This window comes from Astatotilapia calliptera, chromosome 19, assembly GCF_900246225.1.
Source record: "Astatotilapia calliptera chromosome 19, fAstCal1.2, whole genome shotgun sequence".
Taxonomy (NCBI): Eukaryota; Metazoa; Chordata; class Actinopteri; order Cichliformes; family Cichlidae; genus Astatotilapia; species Astatotilapia calliptera.
The window spans coordinates 7155100-7174658 of NC_039320.1; the positions used below are offsets into that span (position 1 = coordinate 7155100).

The 19559-nt window shown below is 41.3% G+C and overlaps 1 protein-coding gene across 5 annotated transcripts in view; it reads right to left on the bottom strand.

Annotated features, from left to right (window-relative positions):
- The window catches only part of LOC113011542 (probable palmitoyltransferase ZDHHC14), a 60176-nt gene extending 43371 nt beyond the window's left edge, over positions 1-16805 (bottom strand). For 2 of the 5 annotated variants that reach the window (XM_026151037.1, XM_026151041.1), the window contains exons 1-2: positions 16034-16805; positions 15155-15449 (exon numbers count right to left, since the gene is read on the bottom strand). In XM_026151037.1, the coding sequence (XP_026006822.1) occupies positions 15155-15396 (242 nt within the window). In that variant the 5' untranslated portion in view covers positions 15397-15449; positions 16034-16805. The other 3 variants (XM_026151040.1, XM_026151039.1, XM_026151038.1) reach the window with 3 other exon arrangements.
- Between the last annotated feature and the right edge of the window lie 2754 nt (positions 16806-19559).

Consider the following 19559-nt stretch of genomic DNA (forward strand, 5'->3'; position numbering starts at 1 on the left):
AATAACGGACTGAAACAGAAGATGGCAGCATTGCATGTACAAGGATGCCAGCTGCCGTTAAACCCTGAAGAAGAAGAAGAAGAAGAAGCTGTGTCCCAGAATTCATAGCGCAGCCCAGCTCAGTTTCCAACAATGGCAGCAGCTAGTTAGTTTTAATATTACTCTTATTATTCTTTCTGGGTCACAAAATAAACGTTTAATATGTTTTCAGGCGAGAATGTAGCTGTGTAAACCTCAAATATCTGCTCAGTTTATCAGGACACCACATATTTTCAAAAGCGCTCCGACGTTTTCGGAGACGTCTGTTACTCACTAGCTTGATAGCTAGCCAGGGCAAGGCTCACTAGAGCCCGTGAGAACACCGGACTCCTGGCTTCAAACCCACCGCCCTCGTTCGCTACTCAAGGCACTTAGATAACTTAAAAATGTTATTGTTTGGCTTTTTTTTTTTTCAGTATTTTATTTGTTCCTGAGTAAATCGGTTTGGCTGAGATTAACGTTTTTACACAGCTGAATAAATGTCAAGCAGACAGCTGATTATCAGAAGTGTGAGATGCTGGAGAATATAGGTGTCCTGTTATATTTTAGATAGCAAGGAGTTTATTAAACTTCACCGAAACAATCTGCAAATTTCATTAAAATTTAATAAACTACCATCTTGTCTTTATTTTTAGTTAGCACATACCTTAAACACTTAAAGCTGTAAGCTAATAATAGTTATATAAGAGCAGATGCTGCTGGTGCAATAAGCTGTACGTTTTACTTCCAATGGATGATGATCTGATTAGTCGACTAATCGCAAAATTAATCGGTGACTGGTCGACTATCAAAATAATCGTTTGTGGCATCCCTAACTGTCACCCATACGAAGGTAGAAATGATACGTTTTAACAACAAATGATCCGACCCAGTCGGTTCCACTGTGGTTCAGCAGCTGCTAGAGGCCCGCTAACATTTCTGCAGGCCCCTCCAGCATTCATGTACATACAACTAAAGAGGCAGAGGTACAAATATAGGGAAAGAAAAACAGTCTTCCTGAACCTCATTTCTAATTTACTAACATCACTGAAGTAAGAGCAGTGTGCTCCTAACAGGCAGCAGGGAGTAAATCCTCTCACTGCACAAAGTGTATGTGAAAATCCGACATGTCACTGATTTCCAGCGATGCCTCTACTGTGAGCTCACTGATGTTATAAAATGATGCTCATTTTGTTAGTTATGCTTCCTTTTAAAAATAAACTAGATAATAAATGCAGGGAAGCTTTACTTCGCTGTGACTGAGCCATGAATATGATGGCTAAAACGCAGAAGTTAGGACCTCAAAAGAGGACTTGACAAACTACCAGGTGATGTCATGGTGGTTTAGATACAGCCTACGCACCATCTGCAAAGGTGACAGATGACTGCTCTCTTTCCAGCTTATACTGATAATTATTTATAGGGACTGTCGGTGAGTGAGTGTACAGCTTGATTTCTCCATCTCTATATTTTGCCGGCAATAAAACTAACAGGCAACTCCTCAGGCAAACACTGTAATGACATGACAGGCAAACAGCCACATCACACAGTAACTAGTAATGAGTTGAATCAGAAGATTGTTACAAACACACAATATCTGTTTCACATTAAACACGGACGCTCAACTTTTTGACCTTTGTCCCTAAAATGCTCTCACGTTGTCCTTCACATACACACATACTGGACGGGGAAAACCAGTTAACTAATTACTTTAAATACTCCCAGTTTAATCTATGACACAGCATATTTTTTGTATTGATAATAAATAAATAATAAATCATGATTAGCAGCTGAAACTCAGCTCTGCATGCTGCAAACATCACTTGTAGAGACAGTCGACAGCTGCTGTCAGATTCATACAATTATAAGATTTCTCCAAACTAAACAAACAGTTGGTCTGCAAACAGACAGCTCTCGTTTTAGCTGCGATGCTCTGTGTAGCACCACTGAATTAAAGGCTCCTCTGTGCAGTTATTATTTCCACAGCATGCCAAAGCTACAATCAGGTATATCAAGCACGCCACATGTAAAACATGAGGGACACAATCTTATGGGAGGAACATGTATGGCTGCCAGTGGAGCAGGTCTGTGCTCAGATTCAGTCACCTGATCTCAACCCAACAGAGCAGCTTTTCAGTTACTGAAGACAACACTGAAGGAAGAGCTTCTCAAGGGAGGAAGCACACAACAGTTTTTCATCCAAGTATTAAAACTGCCACTATTTAAAATGATCTGAACTCCTTTTGATCCCTGAAAGTTGGGGCTGTAATTCCTAAACAGTTAATAGCTTTTCACAGCTGCTCCCTTAATTGCAAGAGGTTACCACAGCAGATGGATCTGCATGTTTGATTCGCCAGATTTTTACTGATGCCCTCCCAGAGATGTATGCCTCCTCCCAGTTTCAAACTGGGGCTCTTTCACGTGTTAACCACAAACTACAGGGGATCCCTAAACAATTTATGCAATTCTTTCATTAAACCCCAGGAATTCAAGCTGAAAGTCTGCACTTCAATCTCATTTTAACTGATGGGATTTAGAATCGCTGTGCTCACGGGCAAAAATATAAAGGCAAACTGTCCAAATACTTTTGGGCCTTGTACCTCAACAGAGCTTTTTCTAGTCATTTGCCTCTCAATGGGTGTACTAATCTTAACAATAATCCAATCCAGATTTACCGTTATCACATTTCCCATTAAATCCTCTTATGATGCCGACCAGTTTTTCAAAACTCAGCTGAGAGTTAAGCTTGGGGGACTTTCATCTCTGCTTGATGTGACCATGTGACTCAGCACTGTTCCCTCGCCGTCCTTTCACTGTCACCTGAGATAAACCCCTTTTTTATTTCTTCTTCTGTCATGCAGCTTTGAAGGAAATCTATATCCTGTGATCTATTAAAAAAAAAAAAAAAAAAAAAAAAACACGGACATCCTCCTGCACATACGATACCTGGACATTTTTTGTTTTTAAATCTGTGCTTTCACGAAAGGAGACTATATGGTACTGCTGTGCCCCGAGATATCCTCCATGATATCGCAGCACCAAAGTGTCCAGTAATGTGCTTAACAATGTGTTAATAATGCACTTGAAGCACTTGGCTTTGTGGCCTTTCATTCTAAAGTCTCATTACTCATCTGGGCTACATGGATACAAGGCTTTGTCAGCTTTGTTTTTTTATTACATTTTGATTGCTTTGGATGGAGGCAAGGGCAGAACGTGAACCTCCACTTAGCTGCAGGCCAAGTCATTTGTCAATGAAACAACTGAACATGACAAGCTTCTGCAAATGCTTACATTTTTGCCCAGACTGCTTCGTGCATTCACCACTTTCTGCTACACGCCAGAAAAATGTCAGCAGTGAGCGGCACAGCTTCGGTCAGTCGTGCTTTAGAGAAACATCTACAAGAATAACCTTTAAACATGTGCCAGAGGTCCCGTCAGTTACCTCTGGCACAGGGAGCTGGTGCCAGCTCAGAAGAGTGGCATGAAAAACAGTGGGTGCAGCGACGACTAAAGGCTTGACAGAATTCAAAGCAAAGCCTGGACAGACTTGGTGGTTTGAGCGCAGGAGAAAGGCAGAAGAGACAGCTATGATTAAAACGTATGCAGAACACATTTACTTCTAAATGACCCACATCAGACTGTCGGGTTTTTCATTGGGCAGCGGCAACCTGATAACTGGATCGGATATCGCTCCCATCCTGGCTCTGAAAGCCGGAGCAGCTGATCCGTGTCAATGAGACGATCTATTGCTGATCCATTTACTAAACATACAGCAGCAGCAGCGTTGCTAGCAAGAGAGCTGAAACACTAGGCACACGGGACTAGAGACAGGTTAGCGGTCATCTGGCAACCACAGGTCACCAGGGAAAGATGTGTATTCCCCACCCGGGCGGTGAGCGGCAAATTGCTGCCTGTGGATTAAATCGGAACCTACGAAGTTTTTTAGTGATAGCCAAAGAGTGTACGTGGAGTGACAGGAGTTACTTGCATGAACTTACCATTTTCTCCAGCCACACTCAATAGTTTCAGAGAGCTCCTCCATTTTTGGTGGTGTCATGAGAGTCCCAGCTGATAAGTTTTTACAATGAAGTCTGAACAAAATTTTAAAGCTGAAGTTGAAACGCAAGCCCATCAGGTCACCTCGCTGCATAAACTCTGCATTCTCACACTGAGCTGAAACAACCCAAAGAAATAACCTGAATAAGCTTTTTGTTTCTAATGTATTTTTGTCCCACTGTCTGTCGCATTTCATTTGCCTTATACATAAGGATTTATTCCCAGTCTCTTCCGAACATTGATGAACCCAGCTGATTCATTTAACTCTGGTATCAAATCAATATTCAGCACTGGCAGACGCCTGAGGATGAGGTATCTGAATCGGGGCTAAGATGGAAAAAGTTTTACTCATCACTAAAACAGTCCAGTACGACCTGCCCAGTGTCTGTGTTGTAAAACCAGAGTATCGTGCCGCCAAGTGAACCGTTTCATTTCTGCCAATGAGCTGAGTGGAAGCCAGGGAGGGTAAATCTAGAATGGCAGCGCACTGCTGACAGCTCAGTTTAAGGAATGCTTTTCCTGGGAAAGCTTGTCTACACTGGGTGTGACTGTGGACAAAGACTGTTGTGCAACAGCTCGTCTTGTGACACTCCAAAAAATGACTTTTCATTATGGCCCAGAATGCAACAAACACTTACTATTCTTCTAGGGTATTACTCAGAATCAACAGCGTAGAAACAGACCGTTAGCATTTCATCGTTCTCACTAGGGCTGCACGATTTTGCATAAAATGAGAATCACGATTTTTTGGCTTTGAATTGAGATCACGATTCTCTCACGATTCTCTTTTCCAGTATAAATATTTATTGCATTTATTAATTGCACATCAACTTCGTAACAGTTGAGACTGAACATAAAAACAACAAATGTCTCACGTTTTGTTGTTGTACTGCTTGAAATTCCGTCTCCACCGTTGCTCGACGCTGCGTGTATAGAGCAGGTAGTGCAACAATAGAAAAATAGTTGCGGGACGGCACTGTGTAGCGTTTGTCTAGGGTGTTGATCATTTTCCTAAATCCCTCGTTTTGCACCGTGTTGATGGGAGCCATATCTTTGGTCAGGTGATAAGTGATAGCCTCCGTAATTTCTTTGTGCCTGCAGGAGTTCGGCGTGTATAGGGAAGCGCTGTATAAGGTTCCCGTTATTGATGTTTGGGTGGTTGACCGGGACGGATTTTCTCCTGTCACTCTCTCGTCATCCCTGACGTGCTCTCCGTTGTTTTTTCCCTGCTAATTTTAGCATCACACGGCACAGCTTCTGTATCACGTGGTATAAGGCTCCGCCCTTGTCATTTGTTGAGCAGGAAGAGTGAGCGCTTGTTTTCATGCAGAGTACGTCCCGGATCAAAATGCGGTACAATCGTCGTCGTCTTTTTTTTTTTTTTTTTTTAAATCGTTGTCATTTGGAAATGAGATCGCGATTTTCTAACGATTAATCGTGCAGCCATAGTTCTCACTACATTAGATTTGTAGCTACAGGGCACCAACATGGCTTTTGCTAACAAGTCTGGTGTATATACATGTATGAGCAGTCATACAAGCACTGGTGGATTCATGAAATGGCAGAAATGCCCGAACGGAACCAGATCCCAGCCTGTGTGTTTGTTCAGCTCTTAATAGGTCGTTGTATAAACCCATTAAGAGAGAACGATTATTTTGGATTAAATGTTTCAGGTCTCTGTACAAGATCCCACTTATGTGCCACCAATTTAAAAAGGACATATTTGTGTCGTGTACACATCTGTGTGTATTTAAGAATCAGTGTTTTTGTGTCCTTAGATTCTTTTCTTAAAGAGTATTTTAATCACAACAATAAGAGCTGTGTGTTTCAGTACCAGCTATAAATAAACCTTTGCAAATCTGAGATTGTAATTTTGGTCCAGTATCACAGATTCAGCTGACAGCAGGTCTCCAGGCTGGTGCTTAGCTAACATTATTGTTACAGTGTTTAGTTTACAGTAAAGTAGTGCTTAGCTGTAAATAAATGAAGGATTTCTGTGAGTAAGACGCTGTGACAGCCACAAAGCAGGCTGGACGGCTGCTCAGAGGCAGCTGGACTTGTTTCTTCCACGGGTCATGTGATCGGCTCAGTTTACCTGTTTGTGGATTTCTCAGCTGACTCACTTTAATGATGAATTTACATGAAATTCGAGGTGTGACTTGGCTAAACTTTGGAGTCAATCCAGGAATTTTGAAAAGGATTCTTTACAATTACAAGATGGAGCAGAATGAAATGTTTCACCTCGGCCTTTAAAAACACACATTAAATGAAACGGAAACTTCAGAGACATCGCGATGATCAGGGGAAAAACATTTAAAAATCAAACCAGTCCATCTGGATCCAGGGATTTAGTTCTTGTATGTTGTACAGGGACCTGTCTGATCTGAGTAGAGTTACACAGCACTCCTGCTGCACACTGTAATTTTTTGCTTCCCTGAGAGCATCCGCTCTTTTCTTTAAGATCTAAATTAGATGTGACTAAACATGTCAAACAGCTAAATCAGAGCCAAACGAATAGCTGTATCGCTGAAAAGAGCAGCAGCCTGCATATGCCAATATCAAGTAAATGTGCCGCCTCATTTTCCTGACCACATACTTGTGTTTTGGCGATTACCTTTTTCTAAGCATTTCCACATGGTAACAAGTGAGCCGTGTCCAATGTTCTCACTGTAAGACAGCAATAACACCACTCGAAAGAAAGGATTAAAGAAGACGGGTACGTGAAAGCTGTTTTCCACATTGTTTTGCTTAAAGTGAAATTACAAAGTCAGTTTGAATGTATGGAAATCAGACAACAGCAGCTATGCAAACTGCTGCAGGTTCACATTCCTGTAATAACAAAATCAAACTGTTTCACTGATTTTCACTAAATCATTTTCACCCCTGGTGAAGCTTGTATGCCTCAGCCTTACTGCTCATAGGTACTAAACACAGTACATACATTTATTTAACCAACACACCTGATGGACAGGTGATAAAAAAAGTACAAAAACAACCTGACTCTTTCACCAAAATCAGCACGAGTTTCAAGACAGACAGGGCCTCTGTACTGACAACAGTAACTTCCCATACATGACAGATAAATGCAAATCAATCATTTCAATGGAACACAAGAACAGCCTTAAACAGTCCAGGAAAAGACACAGCCGAACATTCAAACATACAATGGCGAGCATTAGTTTTAAGGGTTGTAATAAGCCTCCACTGCATATAAACAATATCACCATCATTCAGCAGCAATATAAATACAGAGGCAACAAATGTCTTCCACGCTTTATTGTGCTGCACAGGATTTTTTTTAAGTCTGTCCAATGTGGATGTTTCTGATTTGTCTTTTTAAATCACCATCTGCTTCAAACTGTAATCTGTCTTGAATTAACTCGCCAACTTGGCGTCATTGTCCAGGATGATTTCTTTGTGAATGAATGGAAGCAGAGCTGTAACATTCAAATCTGATTTTACTACAACAACAACAACAACAACATTTTTGTGACTTTGGACTAGTGCTGGGCCATATCATACTGTTCACAGTAACATCAGTTTAATGTTGGGCAACGATAAGAAAATGAAATATAGCGATAGAATATGGGTAAAACGCACATGCGCAGAGCCTTTGTTTTCATACACACATGGCAGAAAAAGCATGGCGGCGACGGAGAATGAGAAGAGCGAAAGCGGATCGTTGAATGAATCGATGAACCAGAACTGGTTTGTAAAAATGCTGCAACTTCAGTGGTGTGGAACTGGTTTAGCTTTTGTCCGCCAGATACACAACAAAGCACTATTTTTGGTAGAGCGTGCTAGCGGGCCGTCGTTATTACCGTGTTGTTTGGAAAATACGGCACACTTAAAATCAATCCTTTGATTTTTCTGTAAAGTCGACAGTGCCCCTTATAATCCTAAGCTACGAAGCCGCACCGCTTGATGGATTGTCGGAGCATTACGGCTATCGTAGGCGGAGCCTCGCGGAGTGATACGTGCTGTGCTTCAACATACCGTAATATTACCGTATTGTGTGGGTATAAGCTCTTTTTAAGTGTTGTGGATATTATACATGGTTATGCTGAGGATATGTCGGCCAGTTTCCACTGGAAATGCCTTTTGGTTAAACTGTCAGCGAGGAATTTGCATTTGCACTGTTACATTTGTATATTACTGTAATGCACATAAAAAACAGCTGCTTATTTAAGTGAAAATACATTGATGGGGGTTTTTTTGCACTAATAAAGTTGTGGAGTTGCAAAGTATTTTGTCTCGTGTCAATTATATCGTCAGTAATATCGTTATCGCAAATTTTCATATGTATATCATGATAGATATTTTTGGTCATATCACCCTGCCCTACTTTAGACCTCAATATTTTTAAACGATTTTCACACTGTTACACTACAGCAGCAATAAAAATACAGACTAAGTCCACTACCCTACATGTGTACTATGATAACAGCAGATATGCCTGCGACCAACACAAATGACCTGCATGCTTTGATTGGTTCTTTGGGCAGAGGGAGGACAATAGCCACCTTTGCTGTTGAAGAACTGCCCGTTAGATTTTTAGCTCTAATGTCACCAAGACTATATTTCTGGTGGCTCGGATAGTAGAGCAGCTGTCCTGCAGCCACAGAGATGTTGGTTTGATTCCTCATGCACAGCACCCTACATAATGGATTTATCTTTAAAGGTCATTCAGTATTCAACAGATTGCTCAGTGTCACAACCCAGTCCCGTGTTAGTACCTACATTGCAACAGTCTATAGTTTTTCAGCTGCAAACAGTACTGAAGCCAATTTGTTGTCCTCTATTAAAGCCCCAAACTGTGCTTCAGAACAACCCTTCAAACATCTGCCTGAGTGAACTTTTACGAGACATAAAGGAGAGAAGGCAACATGTGGAACAACAGCCCACATGTACGTCTGGGGGAGCCAGCAACAGAACAATAAACAGAGCAAAGTCTGCCGGTAACTAACAGGGTTTATTGTGCATGGCTGAGCACCCCTCAGACAGACACTAAGAAAACAAGCAGGAAAAAGGAAATATGGTTAATGTAGTGTACACGTCTGCAGCCCTCACTGACCATCTGCTGACTCTTTCTGGGCCCCCGAAATAAGAACGTCTTTAAATACATGTAAAGCCCGTGTTATCAAACCCAAGGCTAAAATGAAAAAACAAGAAAGAACTAATAGCACACGAAGCAACAAAGACAGCAAAAGCCACTAGAAAGCAAGTGAGTAGATGTTCCTCTCTATGCTGACAACCGGGAGCGAGGGAAGGAAAACACAACTAATCGAAATGCATTACAGTTAATGACAACAGAAGCCAATGTGCAGGTCTGCTGACTATCACCCTGTCTGATAAATGTCTCCTTTCAGCTGATGGGAGAAAGCTGGAGGAGGGGAGGCAGGAGGACTCGGCCGGCCTGCAGGCAGGGACAGTTAGACAGGGTGGACAGCGTGAAGCTCAACGTGGCCTCGCGGTTACACACTGAAGTTTGTTTTTTGGTCAGACTGAAACATTTGATTGCTTTGATTGCAAATGCCAGCAAAAAAAAGAATACCTTATATCGAGAATTCATAAAAAAGAGAACAATAGAAACTGAAATGAAGTATAAAACTTACAAAAATAAATTAACTAATATAATGAGATCCTGTAAAAGAGAGTATTACATTAAAAGGTTAGAACACAATAAAGATAACACAAGAGATATATGGAATGTATTAAACAGAATAATCAAAAATGAATCAAGGAATAATGATTACCCTGGGTACTTTATAGAAGGGACAAGAAGTATTAATAACATGGAGGAGATAGTAAATGGCTTTAATGAATTCTTCGTAAACATAGGGCCAAAACTGGCAGAAGAAATAAAGGTTGATGGAATAGAAAGGGACACTGGTGAAAATATTGAAAGGAATAGTAGCTCAATGTTTTTAAGAGCAGTGGAAGAGAAAGAGATTTATGACATGGTTAGAGGACTTAAGAACAAAACCAGTACAGACTGGAATGATATTGATATGGTAACGGTAAAGACAGTTATTGATGGTATCGTAAAACCATTAAAATATATATTCAACTTGTCGTTTCAAAAAGGAGTTTTTCCACAAAAAATGAAAGTTGCTAAAGTTATTCCCATTTACAAAACCGGTGAAAGACATAATTTTACAAACTATAGACCAGTGTCAATACTCTCCCAGTTCTCTAAGATACTGGAAAAACTCTTCATAAAAAGATTTGACAGTTTTGTGGAAAAATATGAATTAATGACAGATAGTCAGTATGGGTTCAGAAACAACAGATCAACAGCTTTGGCACTGATAGATTTAATGGAAAAGATAACGGAATGTATGGATAATAAGAGGTATGCGCTCGGAGTTTTCTTAGATCTAAAGAAGGCGTTTGATACTGTTAATCATGAAATTCTATTAAAAAAACTGGAAAAGTACGGGTTTAGGGGAGTGGTTTTGGAATGGTTAAAAAGCTATGTAGGGAATAGGCAACAATATGTACAAATAAATGAATATAAATCTAATTTGATGGATATAGCTTGTGGAGTACCTCAAGGTTCAGTACTGGGTCCAAAAATGTTTATTATGTACTTAAATGATATCTGCAGAGTATCGGAGATTTTAAAGTTTGTAATATTTGCAGATGACACAAATATACTGTGTTCAGGTGTGGAGTTGCCACAGGTTTTGGAAATGATCACACAGGAATTAACGATATTAAAGAAGTGGTTTGATATAAATAAATTATCATTGAATCTAGATAAAACCAAATTTATGTTGTTTGGAAACCAAAAGAAAAACATCGAAGTAGAAATATGTGTTGACAATGTATATTTAGAAAGAGTAAATGAAATAAAATTTCTTGGGGTGATCATTGACCACAAGCTCTGTTGGAAGCCACACATTACTTATGTTCGGGGGAAATTGGCACGGGGCATTGCCGTCCTGGGGAAAGCAACGCATATGTTGGATCAGAAAGCACTGCACATTTTATACTGTGCTTTACTACTGCCATATATGAGCTACTGTGTAGAGGTCTGGGGAAACACATACAAAAGTAACACACAAACAATAACTATAATACAGAAAAGGGCCATTAGATTAATAAATAATGTAGGGTACAGGGACCATACAAATGCACTCTTTGTCAAAATGCAAGCTATTAAATTCCAAGACTTGGTGAAGCTTAAAACAGTGCAAATAATGTATAAAGTAAGAAATAAATTGCTTCCCAAAGAAATCTGTAAATTGTTCATAGAAAGAGAAGGTGGGTATAACTTAAGAGGGAGATGGAATTTAAAAATACAAAGTGCTAGAACAACTTTAAGAACTATGTCAATCTCAATTGCAGGAGTTAAATTATGGAACAGTCTAACAGAAGAAATAAAAGACAGTCAAAACATAAAACAGTTTAAAGTAAAATATAAAAACCTAATTTTAAATAAGTATAAGAATGAAGAAAACGGGGTTAACCCAGGACGGTAATGTTGCTGGTAATGGTGTTGCGGTTCTTTTTTGGTTGTTTTTTTTGTTTTTTTTTGTTTTGTTTTGGTTTGTTGTTTTTCCATAACTTGTGTATCTGCAAATATACACATTCTGTATTTTTCATATGAAAGAAACTATACTGTGGTGGGGCTTGCTAATTTCTTGTTTTTGATTTATGTATGTTATGTTTTGTTTTACTTCATATGTTTATATGTTTCATATGTTGTTTGTTTAATTTAAGACAAAAAAAAATTAAATGAATGAGAGGTAAAACTTGAGGGGGTAGGGACAAATAAGTAAATACTTCAGCCTACTCCTTTTCAAACAAATAATGGAATGATATTTTGTAATGATTGTGAAGGCACATGTTTGAAATGTTTGAAATAAAAATGAACTGAACTGAACTGAACTGAACTTTGCTCATTTTTATTTATTCATTCATCTTTTTATGGAAGTGAAACTCGTGAGATTAAGAATGTTTGTGCAGGAGCGCACTGAGCGTTGATGTCTGACACATCAAATGAGTATGAACTGATATGTTTTGGACTAAACTGAAGAGCCTACCATCTCAAGGCGCTGCTCCCATTAACCATGTCCTTCTAGCCGACAGATTGATTGCATCTCTGGCACTGCTCTCGAATGGTTTTTATACTTATCCCACATAAACTTCAGCGATAGTATTAAGATCTGCACTACATGTTTTCATCTGCTACTCCAATGTGGCGTCCCTCAGGCGTCAATCCTTGGGCCACTTCTGTTTTCCTTATATGCACATCACCCCACAGCACATTACACCTTTTAATTCTCCCCCCAATTCTAGTTTACTGTGACTTTTTCACCCATCAGATCAGAGACTTTCAGATGTTCCACCAGCTTATTTCAAATCCACAGCCTTCGCAGTTGTAGCCCTTTAACCGTCCTCCTTACATCAGGTCAGTTTACTGAAAACTTTCACTTTGCAACTGTAAGTTTTAAAAACTGCTTTACAAATAAAGAGCTAAACACGTTGTTTGTTTTATCTGCATGGTTCATATTTAATACAGATTCTAAAATCAAGGACTCACTTCCTACTTACTTTCCTGTGTAGTCATCCCCCAAAGGCTCACTTTGAGGCAGGAAAAACCCTGATACCGTCCCTGAAAACTGCCCCCTCTCGTCATAACAAACAGGACAGTGCCCGGCACCCGGCTCCACTTACTGCACCGCGTAGGAAGCAAAGCTGTCCGGTGGGAGGGAGCGGTATCATCAGGAAGCACCTTGCATCCTACATGTGGGTGCCGAGGGAAATCCAGGTTCAAACGGACACTCCGGCGAGTTAACCTCTCATTATGGTATTTTATCAACTGTGTCACTGTACAGGGAGCTGGGTGTTTTAAGTCCAGACCTCCAGCTGTCTGCCCTTTGGTCTTGGGTTAAGTCTGTATCTGCTGAAGTGACAATTTATTGAAAGATGAAGTGGTCCAGAGGTTACAGATGTGTAGCACTGCAAGGGAAGGAGTTCCAATAAAGGGCACACATAAAAATCCATTTCAACCATTCGTTTAGCCAAATATTAGAGCTGAAAATTAGAGTCGCTTCAGTTTTCAACAGATAACATTAATTGCTTTTCAATTAAATCGTTAGTACTATAAATTCTTAAAAACACTTGTTTTCCGGAGCAGATGGGGATATTTTTAAATGTCTTGCAATTCATCTACTCTAATGCAATGCTTCCTTTATGTTTTTTTTAATGCAGTTTATCATAATAAGTGGATATTGTATTACAGTGAAAACTGTTTTTAAGATTTCAAAACTCCATTTACACACACAGTGGACACAATATTAGGAACACTATAGTGTAGATAACATTAACCTCTGCATTTTGCCTATAGAGCATTCTTTAGCTGTGAAGCACTTTACCCTGAGGAAGACTATTTTTGGACTGAACAGCAAACGTTAGAGCAGGACTATTATCTAGCATAGATGTGTTTCAGAGATGGCAGACGACACAGGGACTGTTAAGGGCTAATGAGACAGCTGAGGTCAGAGTCTGTGTATGTGCTGCATTGTGCACTTCCACCACAGCGGGTTTAGTCAGTGATGAGGTGAAGATGAAGGGTTGAATGGAGAATATGCTGACGGTTGATTACAAGTTTTATACAAACAGTAAAAAGAGAGGACTTATTTTAGGATAGTCGGGCTGTAATTCGAGACAGACACTGCGGTCGATTAGCGGTTAGACTGAGAACCTTCACCTGTAGTTAAGCTATCAGTGGTGAGGTTGCCGGCAGCAAAAGTTGAATGATGAGTTGTTCCTTGATAGTTGATCAAATACGTGTTTTTAAACATTTTGGTTATCATAACCGCTTGTTCTGTTTCCAAAACAATCTTTGGCTGCTGTATAGAAATGACACACACTATGACCAGTGGCACGTGAAGTGAATAACACCGATCATCGTGGCACCTGTTAGTGGGTGGGATATATTAGAGAACAAGTGAACATTTCAGCCTCAAAGACGATCTGTTAGAAGCAGGAAAAATGGGAAACTTAAGGATCTGAGCGACTCTGATAAGAGCCAAACTGTGATGCCTATACAAATGGGTCAGAGCCTCTCCAGAACCACAGCTCTTGTGGGGTGTGAAGTGGGCAGTATGTATCAAAAGCGATGCAAGAAAGAAACAGTAGTGAACCAGCGACAGAGTCACAGGCAGCAATGGGGAGCAAAGGCTGGCCCTACATGAGCTGCTGTAGCTCAAACTGCAGAAAAAGTTCATGACAGAAAGGTGCCAGACTCCACATTCACCTGATTTGAACCGTGTAAAGAATATTATGAGTTTTACATATCTATAGATCAGACATCAGTCCCCTAACTGCAAAAGTGCTGTTTCTACAGGTCTCCAAATCTGCTGACAGAGACTGGACGTCCAGACAATTTAGAGACTTCAACCTGTTACCCCGAGGTCCCCTCCTGAGTGTCCATAATCAAAGAGCCATAGCTCCAGATATTTACCCTGAAACACTGCAATGACAGCTCAAGGAGTGTTGTTCATAATGGAATTTTAAAATGAAGACTAGCGACAGCAGGGACCTGATTTTTTGCACAATTCCCTTTGAGAAGGGTAACTTATCACTGGAATTTCATCGGGCAACTCTAAGATGATCAGGTCATTCCAGCTAAATGAATGCCTGCACACAACGACCTGAAGAACTCTAGCTGTAGAGTTACATGAAAATAGTGACGCCGACACTGAGCACTGCCTTTCACCCCTTTAGGCTGAAATCATCACGCAAACCACGTAAACTATAACCTGTAAACAGATTAAGACCAAGGAAACCCACACCCTGTACTTGGCGAGCTACACCTCCCACATAAATAGATTAAAAAAAACAACAACAAAAAAAAAACCCAACATGGATGCCTCCACCTCTCCCATCGGCTTATAGTAACATTTTCCTGATACACCCACTCCACGGCGATGCCGGTGACATAACTGAATTGTGTCTTAGACGTTTCTCTGGCACCTGCTCTTATGAAATGTAATCCTGAATGTTGCTTTGCACAAATAGAAAGCAGATGGGAGCAAATGGGAGACCGCACATGCTCAGTACTTACTCAAAGCTGAAGAAAAGTCCACAAGTGACTAGAATGAGGATAAGGGTGAGGTAGAAAACCCCCGTCTGCTTGGCCATCATAATCCTGCCATCGCAGTAAAACTTATTCCGCCCCGGGAAGATCTCCCACTTCCTCTTCTTTGGGGTCCTTTTCTTGTACGGGGTCTCCATCGGTGTCGAGCTGCGAGTACTGATCTGGCTGTACTCGCACTCTCTCATGGACTCTGACACCCCGAGATGCATCAACAGCTGATTAAAATCCCCAGAGCTGAACAAATCCCGGGGCAGAGCAGCCTCTGTGGAGGAAATACACCAGTTCAGTTTAGCATTCAGGCTAGGAGAGCAACTTATCCGACACAGAAACACAGGGTGGGGGTGAAGAAAAAAAAAGTTTGTGAGGGGTGCAGCACACACTTCCTGTTATTAATAAAACCTCGGCTAAAGCTCACTTTACACCTGTGTAGCGCCCCAGGTCCTGGCTATGGAGCCGGGTTCGTAAAAAATGCAAATTTAGCTATTAAAAAAAGTTAGCTAACTTACGCTCATATTTCACAGCTTAACGTTAACAGCCCCTCTGTTAGCAAGCAACCTGGCTAGCTACGACACGGCAACCGAATCCAAAGTGTCGCTAAGGAGCTAACATGGCTAGCAAGTTGCTGAGATAAGTTCTCGTTATACACGTTGGCCAACTCTGGCAATTAACGACTAGCCCTCTGGCCAGTCATCTCACCCACACACAGTTACAAGTACTGACTTCGATGTTTTTACTCCTAACTGTCCTGCATGGTCCCTGGGAACCTTTGAGGGCACTCTTCGGCTTAACGGTCACAGACATCCCGGGTGGTGTATGTCTGCTCCGCCCGCCGCCGAGCCGACTCACCGAGGGAAAGTCGTCGTGTCGGTGTGCTGTCGCGTAGCTTCTCCTCTCGTTACCCGGGTTTGTTACGAGCCGAGGACAAAGCGAATGACACCATCTTTTAAAAAAAATAAGTTTAAACAAATGAGTTTTTAATTTGGCTCGTCGGTTTAAGAAAAGAAAAAAATAAGTTGGTTGTGGAAGCGAAGGGAAATCCAGACACGGTGGGGTGCTCTCAGACGAGCTCCAGCATCCTCAACGAGTCCCTGCGCTCAACACCGACCGAGCAGCCATATGGCCAACTGTTTCTACAGCAACCATCCGCGGATACCATCAACATCCAGCCAGGGATTTGGAAGAAAAGTTACAGCTTTTCCCGGTAAACGCGCTGCCAGGCCAGTCGACAGCCCTCCGCTCACATTGTGTTCCTGTCCACGCACGTCGCTGCCACCCTCGCAAACAACAAATATCAACATGGGAGCAGAGCACACAGCCTCAGCCTGCTCCTCCCCTTCCACCCAGGCTGGAGCCCGAGTCACCACACTGATGAGATGCACAGGGAGGAGGAGCCGATGAAGTGGGGCTTCCCAAAACGGGCTCCGGAATCCTCCGGGTGGTTGTTTCGCGAAAGGTGCGGAATAATGAATCCCCGAGAGCAGGGGTGTGTCCAGAGGGGAAGTGACCGTGGGTGCAGTTTGAACCCCACCGTTGCGCTGTGTCAATAGACTGTATAAAAAGGTGGAGTTGGCTTCAGGAAGAGTAAAACCCAACTCTGCATTCTCTTTAGTGGTCACCAGGGGGCGATACTTGTGGTTGCAAATTAGACAGATTCTATAAAAGTCTATGGGGAAATGACCCTCTGTCCCTCACCTCTGTAAACATTTACCTGATGAACTGAAGGCTCCGAAAAACGCAACTTATTCAATAAATTATCATCATTGAAGGTATCAGAAAGGAGGATGATTCAGGCTATGCTCAGTGATCCAGTTCACCTCTCTTCCCAATCACAAAACACCAGACATGGCAAAACCAAAGACACTGAGCTCAGGGTTGTTGTGATTTGGTGCTGTATAAATAAAGTTGAATTGAAATGTTATTGTCTTTCCGATTGTTCAGTCTGACGTCACTAGCCGTGTCTGGGTCTAAACTCCGCTGCAGCTCCATATATCAAACGATCACTGTGGCATTACTGAGAGTTGAAAAACTGTCTAAAGTCCTTCATCTTTAATAAAATGATCAGCGTTCTGCTCTACCAGGTGTAACAATTGAGTTTAACATCCAGGCATCCATGAAAACGGAATTTATGACATTTAACGGAGTTAGAAGTTAGCAGGGAGTTAGCTCGCTAGCTTCTATCTAAATACAATATAGCATGTCCTGACTGCGGGGTTTTGGAAACAAATTAAAACGTACAGCTCTGCTATCACTTCCAGCATAAATGAAGACAGAAAACTAAACAGCAGTGACGTTTGTAGGGTTACTGAAGTTGGGCTAGCTGGTATATAATGATGTGCTACATGACCGCTAGCGACACAGCTATGTTAGCATAATATAAACAAGCTAACTTGTTTTCCACTCGATAAAAGTTAACGTGAGTGTTCTCGGTGGTCAGGAAAAAATGTAATCGCATGGCAGGATGCTGTAAAAGGACCAAACTTCAGCCAGGAGAACAACTGAGATAATCCATCCACAATACGAGGTTAGTCATTCATATACTGCTGCATGGGCTGGGCTGTAGTTACATCCTAAGGTTTTAAAAACTGAGCTTAAATAAATGATTAGCGGTAATAAAAGCCGAGGGAGGTCAACAGTGATCACTGACTGTTTTAGGAGCTTTTTGAGATTACATAGAAGAAAATAGATAACATTAAACATGTTAACAACACAAAAGCCATATTAAACGCAGACTACTTTAGACCCGGAAGTAGGATTCGTCGCGTCATCACTGAACAACCGGATTGTTCCGTTAAAGTAGGCCCATCTTATTGCATAGCCTGCTGTATTCTCCTTCTTGATACTAATGTGACCTTAAACCTTAAATGAGACCTTAAACTAGCAAGTCAGACCATAAAGTCATGGAAAACGTCTTACTGAAGTCATAGATTACAGGAGCACAGGCTAATATCTCATGCATGTGTACAGAATCCGACTTTTTATTTGTAACACAAAACGCTGCCCCGTGCTGGCCATTAGAAAAATCCTGGTTTAACTTTTCAAACACAGACGCTGGTTTTCCTTCTGTTATCAGATGATAGCTCAAATGTTGCCAGACTTTAAAAACCCAACCTAATGTTGGGGATAAGTTGTACTTTGAACACCTTGCTGTATTTCCAATACAGTAGAAAGATAACAAATAAAGACAGCTATAGTTTTGATCCTTTTAATAAGCACTGGCAGTGTAGGCTCTAGCCAAGGCCTCATTAACTATATTTCTTTGTGCACAGCTCCACCATAACACACCAAAAGCCACCGGGCAGAATAATCCTTTAAAGGTGTGAATACAGACAGCCTCAGTTATTCAGACTCTGCTTAAAAACTATATCTGAATGGCTAATTGGACTGATAGGATCTATTTTTGAAGATTAGTACATTGCTAGAATTGAATGGTGATACAAACCACAAGTGGGCTGAGGAAATCCGATTAAAGGTGCCTACACACTGTGAGACTTTAGCAGTTTTACAGGTTCCTCCAGTGAATCGGGGCCAAGAGGCATGACTGTTTCCTCTGACGTTCATTTCTGCGCTGCAGCTCCTTTGCAGCTGTTGTGATAGGAGTCAGACATCGAACAAACAAGCTTCTGCTGCACCAACTCAACTCAATTTTTTTCTTTGTTGGCATCTCAACCTTTTACCTTCACTTGTGCCACTAGGGTTTGTTTTAGTTTTTTCCACAGTGAGTACTCAAACAGCAAACTCCACTGCTGAGGAATGAAGCCAAAGTGCCAAAAGCTTCTCTTCCTCCAGTCTCGTTCTAAATGAGTGTGTTACTGAGCACTAATTAGAAAGTATCTGTGCCTGAGCAATGCACCCGTACAGAGCTTGCTAATTTAATGTAGCGATCCACCCACTTGTCCTATGATGGGAGCTTTTGGCTCTAAAACACACATTCAAAATCCTGCTCCTCACACACAAGGTCTTAAATAATCAGGCCCCATCTTATCTTAATGACCTTGTAGTACCATATCACCCTATTAGAGCACTTCGCTCTCGCTCTGCAGGCCTACTTGTTGTTCCTAGAGTATTTAAAAGTAGAATGGGAGGCAGAGCCTTCAGTTTTCAGGTCCCTCTTCTGTGGAACCAGCTTCCAGTTTGGATTCAGGAGACAGACACTATCTCTACTTTTAAGATTAGGCTTCAAACTTTCCTTTTTGCTAAAGCATATAGTTAGGGCTGGACCAGGTGACCCTGAATCCTCCCTTAGTTATGCTGCAATAGACGTAGGCTGCCGGGGATTCCCATGATGCATTGTTTCCTCTTCACTCACCTCTCACCTTCACTCTCATGTCTGTGTTCAGATATGAAATTCATTTTTTGCATTTAGTCATTAGTT